Source organism: Centropristis striata, chromosome 11, assembly GCF_030273125.1.
Source record: "Centropristis striata isolate RG_2023a ecotype Rhode Island chromosome 11, C.striata_1.0, whole genome shotgun sequence".
NCBI classification, from domain to species: Eukaryota; Metazoa; Chordata; class Actinopteri; order Perciformes; family Serranidae; genus Centropristis; species Centropristis striata.
Genome location: NC_081527.1, coordinates 3,839,816 through 3,853,413, shown reverse-complemented (window position 1 = coordinate 3,853,413; position 13,598 = coordinate 3,839,816). Strand labels below are relative to the sequence as shown.

At 36.1% G+C, this 13,598-nt stretch overlaps 2 protein-coding genes across 2 annotated transcripts; both read left to right on the top strand.

Annotated features, from left to right (window-relative positions):
* The first annotated feature begins 65 nt into the window (after nucleotides 1–65).
* Nucleotides 66–3,226, top strand: rpl37a (ribosomal protein L37a). Its single transcript, XM_059344723.1, has 4 exons — nucleotides 66–214; nucleotides 1,265–1,393; nucleotides 1,545–1,627; nucleotides 3,071–3,226. The coding sequence occupies exons 1-4, from the start codon at nucleotides 212–214 to the stop codon at nucleotides 3,132–3,134; spliced, it is 279 nt and encodes a 92-aa protein (XP_059200706.1). The 5' UTR covers nucleotides 66–211; the 3' UTR covers nucleotides 3,135–3,226.
* Nucleotides 3,227–5,345: 2,119 nt separating this feature from the next.
* pecr (peroxisomal trans-2-enoyl-CoA reductase) lies at nucleotides 5,346–12,214 on the top strand. Its single transcript, XM_059344716.1, has 8 exons — nucleotides 5,346–5,473; nucleotides 6,455–6,588; nucleotides 6,669–6,834; nucleotides 7,877–7,958; nucleotides 8,065–8,161; nucleotides 8,245–8,355; nucleotides 9,322–9,433; nucleotides 10,899–12,214. The coding sequence occupies exons 1-8, from the start codon at nucleotides 5,362–5,364 to the stop codon at nucleotides 10,979–10,981; spliced, it is 897 nt and encodes a 298-aa protein (XP_059200699.1). The 5' UTR covers nucleotides 5,346–5,361; the 3' UTR covers nucleotides 10,982–12,214.
* Nucleotides 12,215–13,598: the final 1,384 nt, after the last annotated feature.

Here is a 13,598-nt window from a genome sequence, read left to right as displayed (position 1 = left end):
TAAAAAAAAAGAAGAAAATATATATATAATTATACTTGTCAAAAGCCAGTGGTAATTTTTACACAATTTATAGTAGTAGTAGTTTTATTTAAACGTTAAACGTTTGCGTTCTGTGAAAACTCAAAGTCCCACAATGCACCAGTGACCGACTGGGTAAATCGCGCCTGCGCGGTAAGCAATCCCTCTTTGGACCTACGTCTCCACTGAAACGATGGTGAGCCCAGAATGTCCCCTTCCAAATCCGCGTCAATCTAACAATTCCTGCGCTCTAAATGCTTTAGTCACATATTTGGAAGCTCTGTGATATCCTTGTTTGTCAGACCTATATATTATTTGTGTCGATGTAGTGATGGTTTCAACAGATAAAGCGATGTTTTCATGTCCTAGTGAGACAGAAATGGCTGCCACTAATGCTACACTCAAACACCGGGCGGGCTAGTCGTGTTAGCCTGCTGACCTTCGTGTATCCTGTATTGTACGTAAAGTTAGAGGAGCCGCATTTATTGTCAAGTAAAGAGAAGTGCTTCGTGTCTGAATTTATAGTCCGCAGACTTGGTTACTTATGGTTGAACTGGTTCCAGTTAGCTAGGCGGCTAGCTTGGTAGAAGGAAGCTAGGCTAGGCTAACAGGTTACAACACTGTGACAGGCGCTCTTTCTTCTTCTGCAGGTTACTCACTTTAACCATGTAAACACGAGTTTTAACGAGGATTTAGAACTTGTAGTGAGATGACACGATGCACATTAGCTTCCTTTATATTTATTCTCACAGCCTGGTTGGCTCTGGGAACAAGCTTATCTAGAAATATTAGGATATCCTGTGAGCTCAGGTTGGGTCTAATCACTTCCCCCTGTAGTGACAATACTGCTGAAAGGTTGAGAGGTAGTATGTAGGATATAATTTATCCTTTATTTATTTCTGGAGGAATCATTGAGGGCAACCCCTCATTTACAATGATGTCAGAGTACAGAGAAAAACATTAAAAACAGTTATAGTGAAAGGCAGTTATTGGTTATCATAGTTTAAACTGGCCCATAGTTATAATTGTTGAGTTTGAGTGAATGTTGTCAGATGTTCCAGGTAGATGCAGCAGAAAAACCGAAAGCAGTTTTTCCAAATTCAGTATTTGTCCGAGGAACATTGAGCATTAATCACTAGAGCGTGTTGGATAATTACTGTGTGACCAGTTTAATAGTATTATTAGCCATTGTATCAGATATAACCTGCATTATTAATGTTTAATATTGTATCTCGTGTGTTCACAGGCCAAGCGTACCAAGAAGGTGGGGATCGTTGGTAAATATGGCACGCGTTATGGCGCGTCGCTGAGGAAGATGGTAAAGAAGATTGAAATCTCCCAGCACGCCAAGTACACCTGCTCTTTCTGTGGAAAGGTAAGAGACACTCAGAAACCCTGTGAAGTTTCTCTACTAGGGTGAATGAACCCTGGTGATGACTACAGCTTCTTAGATGTGAATGTTTGGATATTGTTTTATGGAGAACGTGAGAAGATGTTTTGTAACTTTACTGAATGTCTGTTGACAGACCAAGATGAAGAGGAGGGCTGTTGGTATCTGGCACTGTGGGTCATGCAGGAAGACCGTGGCTGGAGGCGCTTGGACTTACAAGTAGGTTTCTGTTCTATCAATCTGTCGATTATATAAACGATTAGTTGTTTGGTCAATAAGATGTATAAAAATCTCAATCAGTGTTTCCAAACCACAAGATGACGTCCTCAAATCTCTTGTTTTGTCCACAAACCAAAGAGATATTCAGTTTATTGTCATAAAGGAACAAAGAAACCAGAAATATTCACAATGAAGAAGCTGAAATCAGAGAATTTGGACTTATTGTCTTCAAGAAACTGCTCAAACAATTATTCGATTATCAAAATGGTTGACGATTAATTTAATAATCGATTATTGTTCGATTAATAGAAAAATTGTTGCAGCTCTACTCATCTATTAGCTATTTTGGTTTGAAGGCTGCATTTTGTGTTGCTGCACCACCAACAATCTTACTTCGGTAACTCTACCTGCTGCTGAGGCCATGTCTGGGTTTTGTTGCCTCATTTGACAGTTAATGGTCAGAACACAGAAGGAAGTGTATCCATGGAAACAGTAACCATACAGTTTATCACCTGTAGAGTTTGATCTACTTATTGTTTTGATATTTTGCGAATCTTTCTCTTTCAGTGATGTTAAATCTAATGACTCTGTGACTATTCTGTTGACTTAACACAACAGATAAGATGCTTCCTGTTTAAAGATGGTCAAAGTATCTGTAGGATATGTTTGCAGAGCTTATGACTAATATTGATTTACAGCATGGTAACTTTCCAGTTTTGTAAATGCAAAAGATGATCCAGCAGCTAAATTGTACATTTGTTTTTTCAAATTTTGTTTGGAACAATTATTGTTGGATAGTTTGTCAAATCAGAAGTAAAAAGGTTTAATGTGGGTGAGAAATGTAAAAATGCAGAATGCATCAAATTCACAATTTTACTTTCAAGCATTTGAACATAAGTATTTGCAAATCATGCCATTTTGCCCTGTTTCAGACAACGCCCTGACCTTTTTTGGAATCTGAGTTGTATGAAAAATAATCACTTGTTGTTTCCTATCTACCACAAGATGCCTAAAATTCCTCCTTTTAATATTGAACTGAATAATATGTCAATGATTGTTAAAGGTGTTCCACAGGGTTTGTAAATTCAAAGCTGACTAAAGGGCCTTAAGAGTAGAAAAACTTAAAAAGAAGAAAGCTTTGCATGTCTATGTGAATCACCAAGGTGTTAAATATTTGAAAAACCAAAGCCACAATTTAAATAAAGGGGCTTCACAGGCAAATTTTATTTCCTTTTAAATTGACAATAATTTAAAATCACATGCATAAGTAATGAATGTATTTGTAATGGAGCAATAACAAGGTTTCCCCAGCAGTTGCTTTAGATTTCTACATTAAGGAGAGAATAGTTTAAAAACATGGGTCAGGAATCTGTCACTTGGGGGTTTTTTAAATCAAAATGCATACACAAAGTAGAATTAATGTGTTTCTGTTTTGTCTTTCAGCACAACTTCTGCTGTCACAGTCAAGTCCGCCATCAGGAGGCTGAAGGAGTTGAAGGACCAGTAAACCAGTTCACTGGAAGATTCGGGACTTTTTGTATAATTTAACCGATCTGGACATGGCCTCAACATCCACAAATAAATCAGTCTGGAGCGGAATCTTTGTCTCTTTGTTTCTCTTATTATGTAGAAGTGCAATCAAACTGTATGGGCTGTTAAAGTTACCTCAACAGAGTCATAACAGAGTAGCAGAGTCCCTTAGTAGAGTTCTAGAGCTGCAGGAGGCTGTGAACCTGTTCAGACCTGCTGCTGCTACACAGGTTGTGGGTGCCAAGGTTATAATAGTTTTGGATTTTTCATTAGTTTTAGTTTTAATTTCATTGTGAATTTCTGTTTTCAAAATTCAGTTAGTTTTAATGAGTTTTTAGAGTGAGAGTTTAGAGAGGTTTAGTTTTTATTAGTTATTATTTCCATCTCAGCTCCAATAAGTTTTATTAAGTCATAAAACCAGATAGATGAAATAGATTTCTTATCAACTAAAAAGGAATGAAGGAATTTTCACTATAATTTTAGTTTTTGTAACCACAAAATACAGTTTTATTTTAAGCTTGTTTTTATTTTTATTTCAGTTAACGAAAATGTTTTTTAATTCTAGTTTGTGTTATGTCATGAGTTTTTGTTAACTATTATAACCTTGGTGGGAGGGATTAGGCAATTTATAAAGTTGCATCAAACAGTTTTGTCCTATTAATTTCCATTTAATGATGCAACATAAAAGTTTGTCCTGTCCTGCAACTTGTTGGCAGTAAACATCTGAACTGTAAAGGAAAGTGATGTGAATAATCCACAGACTCGTTCTGATACTGAAGGTAGAAACAGGCTGATTATCACCTGAGGACCATCAGGTTAAAGCCTCAAAGCTTCAAATCAATTCCTCTGCTACAGTCAACTTTTTGTTTCAATTCATAAGAAATCAGAAAATACTGCTGATTAGGGCTGGGCGATATAGGCCTACAGTCATATCCTGATATATTTAGGATGAATATCAATATATGATATATTTTTATCACATAGTGAGCAAATGTTCAGTCAAAGACAAATATGACATGTCACAATTAGTTTTATTGAAACCGTTTATTTAAGTGAACATAAATACAGTATAAAACCTTTTTTTAAATCAAAGCTCCATAAAGTGCACATTTAAATAAAAAAAATAGCCTATGAATTAAAATAGGCCTTCTCTTTTCATCTTTTTCTGAAGTAAATATATATGAGAAAAGAATAACGAACATTACAAAAGAACTAAATATGACAAACCTTAGTAAGGGCAGCATTTATATATAAAAGAAAAAAATAGAACTATGTTTATCTGTGATATGGTCTAATTCTATATCATATTTAAAAAATATATAGCGATATCTGTTTTTGGTCATTTTGTGTCTTTTTTAGTCCAACAAAAAATGTGATTTTGAATCTTTATTTTACTTTCAAAACTCTATCATGCTCAATAAAAAATGTTAAATGTTGCAAATGTGACCAAAGGTGTCAAATATAACATATGGGATGGTTACATCCAGTTCTATATTTTTATACTAAATATATTTGACCAGACTAGGGACATTTTCAGCCATATTTGTCTTTTAAAATAAGACAATTTGGCTGTGATGCTGCAAATGACACGATTTTTGGAAGAAAGTATTCTTTCTTGATATATCTGAAATTAAAATTTTTCTAATATGTCTATAATACACTGTGTACAAATTTACTCCCCCTTTAGGCCCTTGGGGCTGAAAATGTCCACCTGCAAAAAATGCTATAAAAACTTTACAGATTCATATTTTTTCTACTTTTTTTCTGCATAAACCTCTTAAACAACTTTCGCCCTGCTCAGAACTACCAAACATTCAAAGGTTTTGAGAATTTTAACTCTTTAAATGTCAGTTTGATTACATGATGTCACTGTTTTTCAAAGAAAAAACACAAAAATTGAGTTCTTGTCCACGTAATAAATATTTTTTGGCTGGTGCATTTGTTTTTAACATAGCCTTGGATGTGTCTAAGATTAAGAACAAAATAGATTTTGATGCATTTTTGGTAGTTTTGAGCAGAGCGGAAGTTGTTTAAAGAGGTTTATGCAGAAAAAATAGAATCAATAGAGAAAATATTATTTGTCCAGAAGATTAAATTCCTTAAGAGGCAGCAGAGTGACATCAAAGACAAGAAGTTCAGTGAGCGTCCAGCAGGGGGCGGGGCTTCATCCTGTCTCTCTCTGGTCGGGTCAGACAGAAACAAACATGGCGGCATCCAGTGTGTTCAGACCGGGCTTGTTCAACCACAAAGTAGCGATAGTGACGGGAGGAGGGACCGGGATCGGGAGAGCCATCTCTGCGGAGCTGCTGCAGCTCGGTGAGTCACCATGACAACAAGAGCGTTTAATAAAACAATAGAACAGAGAGCAGCAGGTAATATATGACAACAAGACACAGGTGAACTTTGACACACAAGTGTTGACATGACTTTAGCTCTCTGTCAGACCAGAACCAGGACCAGAACCAGGACCAGGACCAGGACCTGACTCAAACATCTCTCACATTATCTGACAGCTCGCTGAATTTAGAGCGACACCTGTATTCAGACAGTTTCCCTTCTGATTTCACTAACTTGAGAGTTATTTCACCCTGTGGGGCTGAATAAATAAACAGACTGACTTACTTACTGACTTACTGAGTTACTTACTGACTGACTTACTTACTTACTGACTGACTGGCTGGCTTGCTAACTTACTTTATTTATTTATCCCAAGCTGGTAAATGACAGTGTAGCAGCAGCATTACACACAGAGACAATAATAACACAATGAAATAAATATTTGTCTTTTAAAGACAAATATTTTTTGGTAATTTTGTGTATTTTTTTTAATAATTTTGTGTATTTTTTAGTAATGTGTAATTTTTGGGTCATTTTGTGTCTTTTTTAAGTAATTGAGTATATTTTTTTCATTCATTTTGTGTCTTTTTTGGTCATTTTGTGTCTTTTTTAAATAATTTTGTGTCTTTTTTTAAAATAATTTTGTGTCTTTTTTAGTAATGTTGTGTATTTTTTGGGTCATTTTGTGTCTTTTTTAAGTAATTTAGTGTTTTTTTCAGTCATTTTTTGTCTTTTTTTGGTCATTTTGATACTGCCTCCAGCGGCTCCCAGGTAATTAGAGTTTGAGACCCCTGCTGTAGACGGTTTAAAGTGGACATACTGAGTGAGGAGAAAAGTGAGTTACAGTAGTCGAGTGACTTAAATCACATAAAGATGACTAAAGCTGCACCTTAAAGTGAGCAGAAAACAGTAAACAGAGGTGTACATTTTCTCTTCATGGTTGAACTGTTTTGTCTTCAGGTTGTAATGTGGTGATCTCCAGTAGGAAAGCTGAGCGGCTGCAGGCAGCAGCGGAGGAGATGAGGGAGGAGATCCCCGCCTCCAGCCCCGCCACCATCACTCCTCTCACATGTAACATCCGCAACGAGGACGAGGTCAGAACACACTGTCTTCAGCCTCTCAGGGTGCTAGAGCTAGATGATGTCAGGGCCTCATCACCTGTTCTTTACTGCAGGTAAAGACTCTCGTGTCATCAGTCCTGCAGCGCTACGGCAGGATCGACTTCCTGGTCAACAATGGCGGAGGTCAGTTCAGCAGCCCGGTAGAAAACATGTCCTCTAAAGGCTGGAAGGCTGTGGTGGACACCAACCTGACTGGGACCTTCCACTGCTGCCAGCAGGGTAAGACTCACCAACAGAGTCCCAGGGGGTCTGTTAAAGGTCCCATATTAGTCTGTTTCCACTACCGGGCAATACCCGGAATGAGGCGGGTCTCACTTGCCAAAACGTCCCTAATTTGAATACGAGCCGTCCAGAGCGGTCTTTTGTCTGGACTTTTTTTGTCCCTGTAGAAGAGCAGGGTCTTTATTCTCCCCTGTAAACAGTCTGGTTACTGATTGGATAGAACGCTAAGCAGGATGTGACGTAGTACTCTACACAACACGCACCATTTGTAAAAGCTGGCGAAGCAGTGTTGTCAACTTAGCGACTTTGTTGCTATAATTAGCGACTTTTCAGACCCCCTTAGCGACTATTTTTGGCTGTGGCTCAGTTGGTAGAGCAGTCGCCCACCGATCGAAGGGTTGGTGGTTCGATCCCCAACCATGGCAGCCTAAATGTCGAAGTATCCTTGAGCAAGATACTGAACCCCAAATTGCTCCTGATGCTGCGTTCATCGGTGTGTGAATGAATTCCCAATGGTGGCAGGTGGCACCGTTTAGGGTAGCCTCTGCCACCAGTATGACCGGCTGTAAAAAATGCCTGTAAAACCTCTGGGCGATTTTAAAATAACCCCCTAAAACCTGAAGTTTTTCTGGAAATTCAACAGAAGTGTCAACTACTAAATAATAGATTTTTCAGCCTTTGTAGCAGATAGAAATGAAATTCAAAAAGTATCTGAGAGCTTATACCCGTGGCTTTCATGAGAAGTTGAGTTTATTTGTCCAATTTGTTTTATTTTAAATCAACATGTTGCATTGCAACACTCCTACATGTATTCTGATGCATTTCATTGGCCAAGAGCCCGAAAATAGGTGGAAAAAACTACAAATACTACAAAACGACGTATCTGCTTTCCCTGCTTTAATGGTAGAATAACGCAACAGCGCCCCCGATTTTAATGGTAGAAATGCGATAATGCTTTCCTGCCTTAAATGGGTTAAATATAAGTATAATATTTCCTCTTTAAAGATCTACTGTAACTGTGTTTCTGTTCTATCTACAGTCTACTCTGCCTGGATGAAACAACACGGTGGAGTGATCATCAACATCATAGCTGACATGTGGAAAGGTTTCCCCGGCATGGCGTGAGCAGCAACGCACACCAAACACACACTTGGGTTTAAAACTCTCACACTCTTATTATCTTGTTGTTTGTGTTGATAAACTGTGTGTGTGTGTTGTCCCTGGCAGCCACACAGGAGCAGCCAGGGCAGCGGTGGACAACCTGACCAAGAGTCTGGCGGTGGAGTGGGCGTCTGCAGGGGTCCGGGTCAACGCTGTCGCTCCTGTAGGTCCACGCTGCTGCTGCAGAATAAATGCATGCATGTTATTATGACTTCATTTAAAGTCTGTGCTTCTGTTTGGTCACAGGGAACAATCTTCTCCAAAACGGCGATGGAGAACTACAAGGAGCTGGGACCACACATCTTCAAGATGTCTGCTCCCTTTAGTCCTGCTAAGAGGCTCGGAGTCCCAGAGGAGGTGTGGAGCTCCAGTCATTAATGTTGATGGATTTGTTTATTTAGGAAAATCTCCTGTTACTGTGTCAAACACGTCAAAGAACACGTCAAAATTCCTGGTAGTGTCTTTTTATCGACAGACATGAAATACACTGCCTCCAAACAGTGGGAGAACCATTTGTCAGATCTTAAGAACTGATAAAAAGGGTCCCGACTCCAATACAGTCCTGAGTTCTCTCTCTCTCTCTCTGTGTCGGGGCGTATTTAACCCTTCTGCAAACCAGAATTTGTGCATGGTGCACGTATAATCACCAAGGTTATTATAGTTAACTAAAACTAGCTGTCAGCTAAATGTAGTGGAGTAAAAAGTACAATATTTGCCTCAAAATTTAGTGGAGTAGAAGTATAAAGTTACATAAAAAGGAACCTAAAGTACCTCAAAATTGAACTTAAGTACAGTACTTTTCACCACTCCAAAATACCATCATAAGCTACAGTCTAAAGAAAAAAAAAATCTCTTTTTGGTATAGATCCTCGTGAATATACTTTTCAATCAAAATGAAAGTAATTATGCAAAAAATGATCATTCCCTCCAATATCATGAATAATTTCTCAAATGCAACATCAGTCAAACCAATCGCAGTTTAATATTTTAATTCATTTTTAAGCCTGTTTCTTTAGTTTTCTGAGTCAGTATGTTCCGACATGTTGGCACGCTGCAAATTATGATAAAAAAATTGCAAAAATAAAATAAAAACTTTAGATTTAGAAGTGTTAGATAATTGATCTTGTTTTAAGAGTTAATTTATTATTTTAAGTGTTCAACATGCTTATTTCTAGATTTAATCATCTTAATTTAAGAAATCTTGTCAAGGTAAATTATCTGTCCATGCAGCAAGATCATTTCCCTCAGATTTACTGTTTGATCTGGTTTTTAGAGAGTATGTGCTGTGTGTAAATGTTCTCTGTTTCTCTGTCTGGTGTTCAGATCTCCTCCGCGGTGTGTTTCCTGCTCTCTCCTGCTGCCTCCTACGTCTCTGGAGCCACTCTGAGGGTCGACGCAGGACAGAGTCTCTACCACTCCATGTGGGAGATCCCCGGTACGTTCATCCACACTTCAACCATCATAATATACTAGAATATGCTACACAGCGTACTACACCGCCCTACAAAGTCTAACTGCACTAACTATGTAAACCAAGGGTCTCAAACTCAAATTACCTGGGGGCCGCTGGAGGCAGTATCAAAATGACCAAAAAGACACAAAATTACTTAAAAAAAGACAAAAAATTACCCAAAAAAGACACAAAATGACTGAAAAAACACAAAATTAATTAAAAAGAGACACAAAATGACTGAAAAAACACAAACTTACTTAAAAAAAGACACAAAATGACCAAAAAAAGAAAAAATATTTTTAAAAAGTCACAAAATTACTAAAAAAAAAAGACAAAATCACAATAAAAAAACTAAATTACTTTTTAAAAAAAGACACAAAATGATTGAAAAAACACTAAATTGCTTAAAAAAGACACACAATTATTAGAAAAAGACATAAGATGACCAAAAAAAGACACAAAATTACAAAAAAAAAAGACTAAAAATCACAATAAATAACTAAATTACTTTAAAAAAAGACACAAAATGACCAAAATAAGTAAATAAAGGGACCTTCCACACACAACATGGTAAAGTGCCATTCATATAAAACTCACATTAAACTTTCATATCAAGGTGGGGGCCACAAAATATCATCACGAGGGCCACAATTGGCCCGCGGGCCGCGAGTTTGAGACCCATGATGCAAAGGGTCAAACTGAGAAAAACTTCTTTAAAGTTTTTTAACTGACCAGCCAAATTGATTATAGGTAGATAAGTGATATGACACTTATTTCTACATGTACTGATGATGTAATTTTTATGGTAAAAAATCATGACGATTTATTTGACCTTTGACCCCAAAAGTGTAGTCACTGCACTCTGGTTTTGCATGTTGGTTTAACAATGTTGTTGTCTTCTTTCAGCTTTTATATTTAGTTTTCAGTGAATAAACATAATACAAGTATATTACTGTATTATGTGTTTAACAACTCTATTCAAAGATTTGTCTATTTTAGAATTTATATTATAAAGTAATGTTATATTTTATATTTTAGTCTTGTATAATTTTGTATCACTGTTTTACTTGACAACAATCTAGATAATAATTTCCCTATAACTTCTATTATTCTTGTCTTCACTATTCAACATAATGAAGAAATTCAAGGCTAAACTGTATCACAGTAAAAAGATGTGAGTGAACTTACTAGTGCTTTGGTTTTAGGTTTAAATATTTATATGTATCCAAATCAGACGGTGGTAAGTACAATTACTGCGGCCTGCTTTGGTTTTGAGCTGGATTTATCAAAATTTAAATCTAAAACTTTATCACAAAATAAAACAGACATCAAGGAGTTCATTTTTAACTATAACTCAATTTCAACCCAAAATGTAGTTTCTACAGTTAGACTTTGTAGGACAGAATACAGTAAACTCATTTCTTGTGTGTTTTGTGTGTGTTTCCAGACCACAGCGCCTGGCCTGAAGCTCCAGAGGGACAGAACCTGGACGCTCTGAAGGATCTCCTCAACCCGAAGAGCAAACTCTGATGCTCTTTTGTGGCTCATACAGATGCATCTCAATAAATTAGATCAGGGATGGGCAACTTAAATGCTGCAGGGGGCCACAATGTTTCATGTTCACTACCACAGGGCCACATATAGGAGCGTACACTTCACCAGATATGATGAAACTGCTATTTTAAATATGTTTACAGTGCAGTAACTTAACATATTTCATGCTCAAATGCATGTATAACAGTATAAATAGGAATACAAAAGGTTTAAAGCAAATAAAAAATAACCACTTACTGTGATTTATTTTTTTTAGTGCAACAACAGCAGACCAACATTAATTACAAGAAGTAATTTTGTGCATTTTTACACTGAACTTTTAAGATTTCATGCTCAAATGCATGTAGTTGTACTGAGGGCCACTTCAAGTGAGGGTGAGGGCCGTATGTGGCCCCCGGGCCTCCAGTTGCCCATCCCTGCATTAGAATATCATAGAAAAGTTTATTTGTGTCAGTAATTCAATTAAAAAAGTGGAAATAACACATTATATGTAGATCCATTACACACAAAATGAAACATTTCATGTCTTCATTTATTTAATTTCTTCTAATTATAATGATTATGGCTTACATTTAATGAAGACCTAAAAGTCAGTGTCTCAAAAAAAAATAATATTATAAAAGACCAATTTTAAAAAGATTGTTTAATATGTAAATGTTGTCCTCTGAACAGTATGTCATCTATATGACTCAATACTTGGTTGACTTGAACTACTGGAAATGGACTTTTCATCATATTCTGATTTATTGAGATGAATCTGTACACACTCATTGATCAACAGGACATTAATCTGAACAGAGATCACACTGTCACAGAAATGATGCACCACAGTGACTTGTTATATCACGGCGTGATTTATTATTGCAGCTCTTGTACATAATTGTTTGTAATTAATAGCAACATGATTAACGAATTAGTTTCTGTTTAATGTGTGTAAAATATTTCCTTCCAATGCCTTTGTAGGTTAGGTTTTTTCTAAATCGCAAATCTGTTTCAACAAAAAGACAGAAACAACAAAAGGAAAATGAAAGGCAATGATACATTTATGTCTTTGATGAAATTGTTCAGTTTTAGCGTCTCTGGACTGTGCTCCGACTGATGAGATGATAAATCAACCCTTTGGTCATGTAATTCTTTCTAAGTCTAACATTTGTGATGTAATGATCATGCAGAGAACAGATGCCTTACATTAAATGCCTTTGATACACAGTTGTGATATTCATTAATGTTCATATTTTGTTTTGTCTAAAGGGGAAACAGATAAGTATATGTGTTAATGAAATAAAAATACTTTTGCTGATTTAAAAAAAAAAATCATGTGTATCTGTGGACCATTAACACATTCTGCCAGCAGTTAGATGGTTGAAATGAAGTATTTACATTGTGATGGAATCTACTCATCCCTATGAGATCTTGAACAGAAATTAATATTTAGAGTAAATGTACTGATTAATACAAATTGTGTATTATTAACCCTATAAAGCCAAGTGTATCATATTTGATACACATGTTGTTGAGACCTCTACATCATTAGAGTGATATATTTTTTTCCTGAAAAACCTGATGTATACATGTGTTGGAGATTAAAAACAAACTGAGCAACAAATTGCACAAAAATACCAGGTTTAGCAAAAATGATACAGGTTCATTGCTGGGTGAAAACTTCATATCATCATATCATCAGATAATGCATATTTGAATATTTGAATATTTGAATTAAATGTTAAAAGGAAAGTCTTAATAGGATAAAAATGTTCGGTTTTATGTTTTTGTTAGTTCAAGAAAAACAAACTGAGCAACAAATTGTACAAAAAGACCTGATGTATCAAATATGATACAAATTAGAATTCATATATGCAAATTGATTTATTTTTTTTGTCAGCAGGTTCAATAAATACTCAAGTTTTAAAAAAATATAATTTTCTGGCAATTATTTCATGGTTCAGGCTTTATAGGGTTAAAGTTGTTATTTATTCAGGATGATCTGAAACACCAGAAGACTTTGAAAAGATTTGGAAAAGACTCCAGAAAACTATCGTGTCACACCTGCTCACATCTAAAGACATCTAGTGTTTAGAGTTTTTAGTCCCAGTCCAATCTTGCAGGAAACTATTTACAGACTACAACTAGATTCTTTTAGCAGTTTTTTTCCCACCATGCAACTTTTTCTACCATCACGCTCTTAGTAGAAACTAACTAAATGGAGGAGAAGCAGCTTTTGAATCCAGTTGCTCTAGTGCAGGGATTCCCAAAGTGTGGTGCATGGACCCCTGGGGGTGCGTGAGCTGCTTCTAGGGTGTGCGCGAGATGAGAAATGTAATGGCGGTCTGATAATTACACAATTACATTTTTTTTCCTCCAAGCAATAAAGACGTGTAAATAAACATTTCCTTTGTAAAATGATCAATCAAAATTAAATGAAAAATCAAAAACTGAAATATTAATTCATAAATGCAGGCTATTCAATTTTGCGTCATTTTTTGGTCATTTTTGCATCTATTTTTTGGTTGTTTGGTCATTTTTACATATATTTTTGATGAATTTGTGTCTATTTTGATAATTTTGTGTCATTTTTGCATCTATTTTTGGTTGT

Excerpts from the sequence above, each read along its gene's own strand:
- pecr (XM_059344716.1), top strand. The coding sequence starts at position 5,362 with ATGGCGGCATCCAGTGTGTTCAGACCGGGCTTGTTCAACCACAAAGTA. Across the intron at positions 6,835-7,876 it reads CTTCCACTGCTGCCAGCAGG|TCTACTCTGCCTGGATGAAA; the intron begins GTAAGACTCACC and ends TTCTATCTACAG. Across the intron at positions 8,356-9,321 it reads GGCTCGGAGTCCCAGAGGAG|ATCTCCTCCGCGGTGTGTTT; the intron begins GTGTGGAGCTCC and ends TCTGGTGTTCAG.
- rpl37a (XM_059344723.1), top strand. Across the intron at positions 1,394-1,544 it reads CCTGCTCTTTCTGTGGAAAG|ACCAAGATGAAGAGGAGGGC; the intron begins GTAAGAGACACT and ends GTCTGTTGACAG. Across the intron at positions 1,628-3,070 it reads GGAGGCGCTTGGACTTACAA|CACAACTTCTGCTGTCACAG; the intron begins GTAGGTTTCTGT and ends TTTGTCTTTCAG.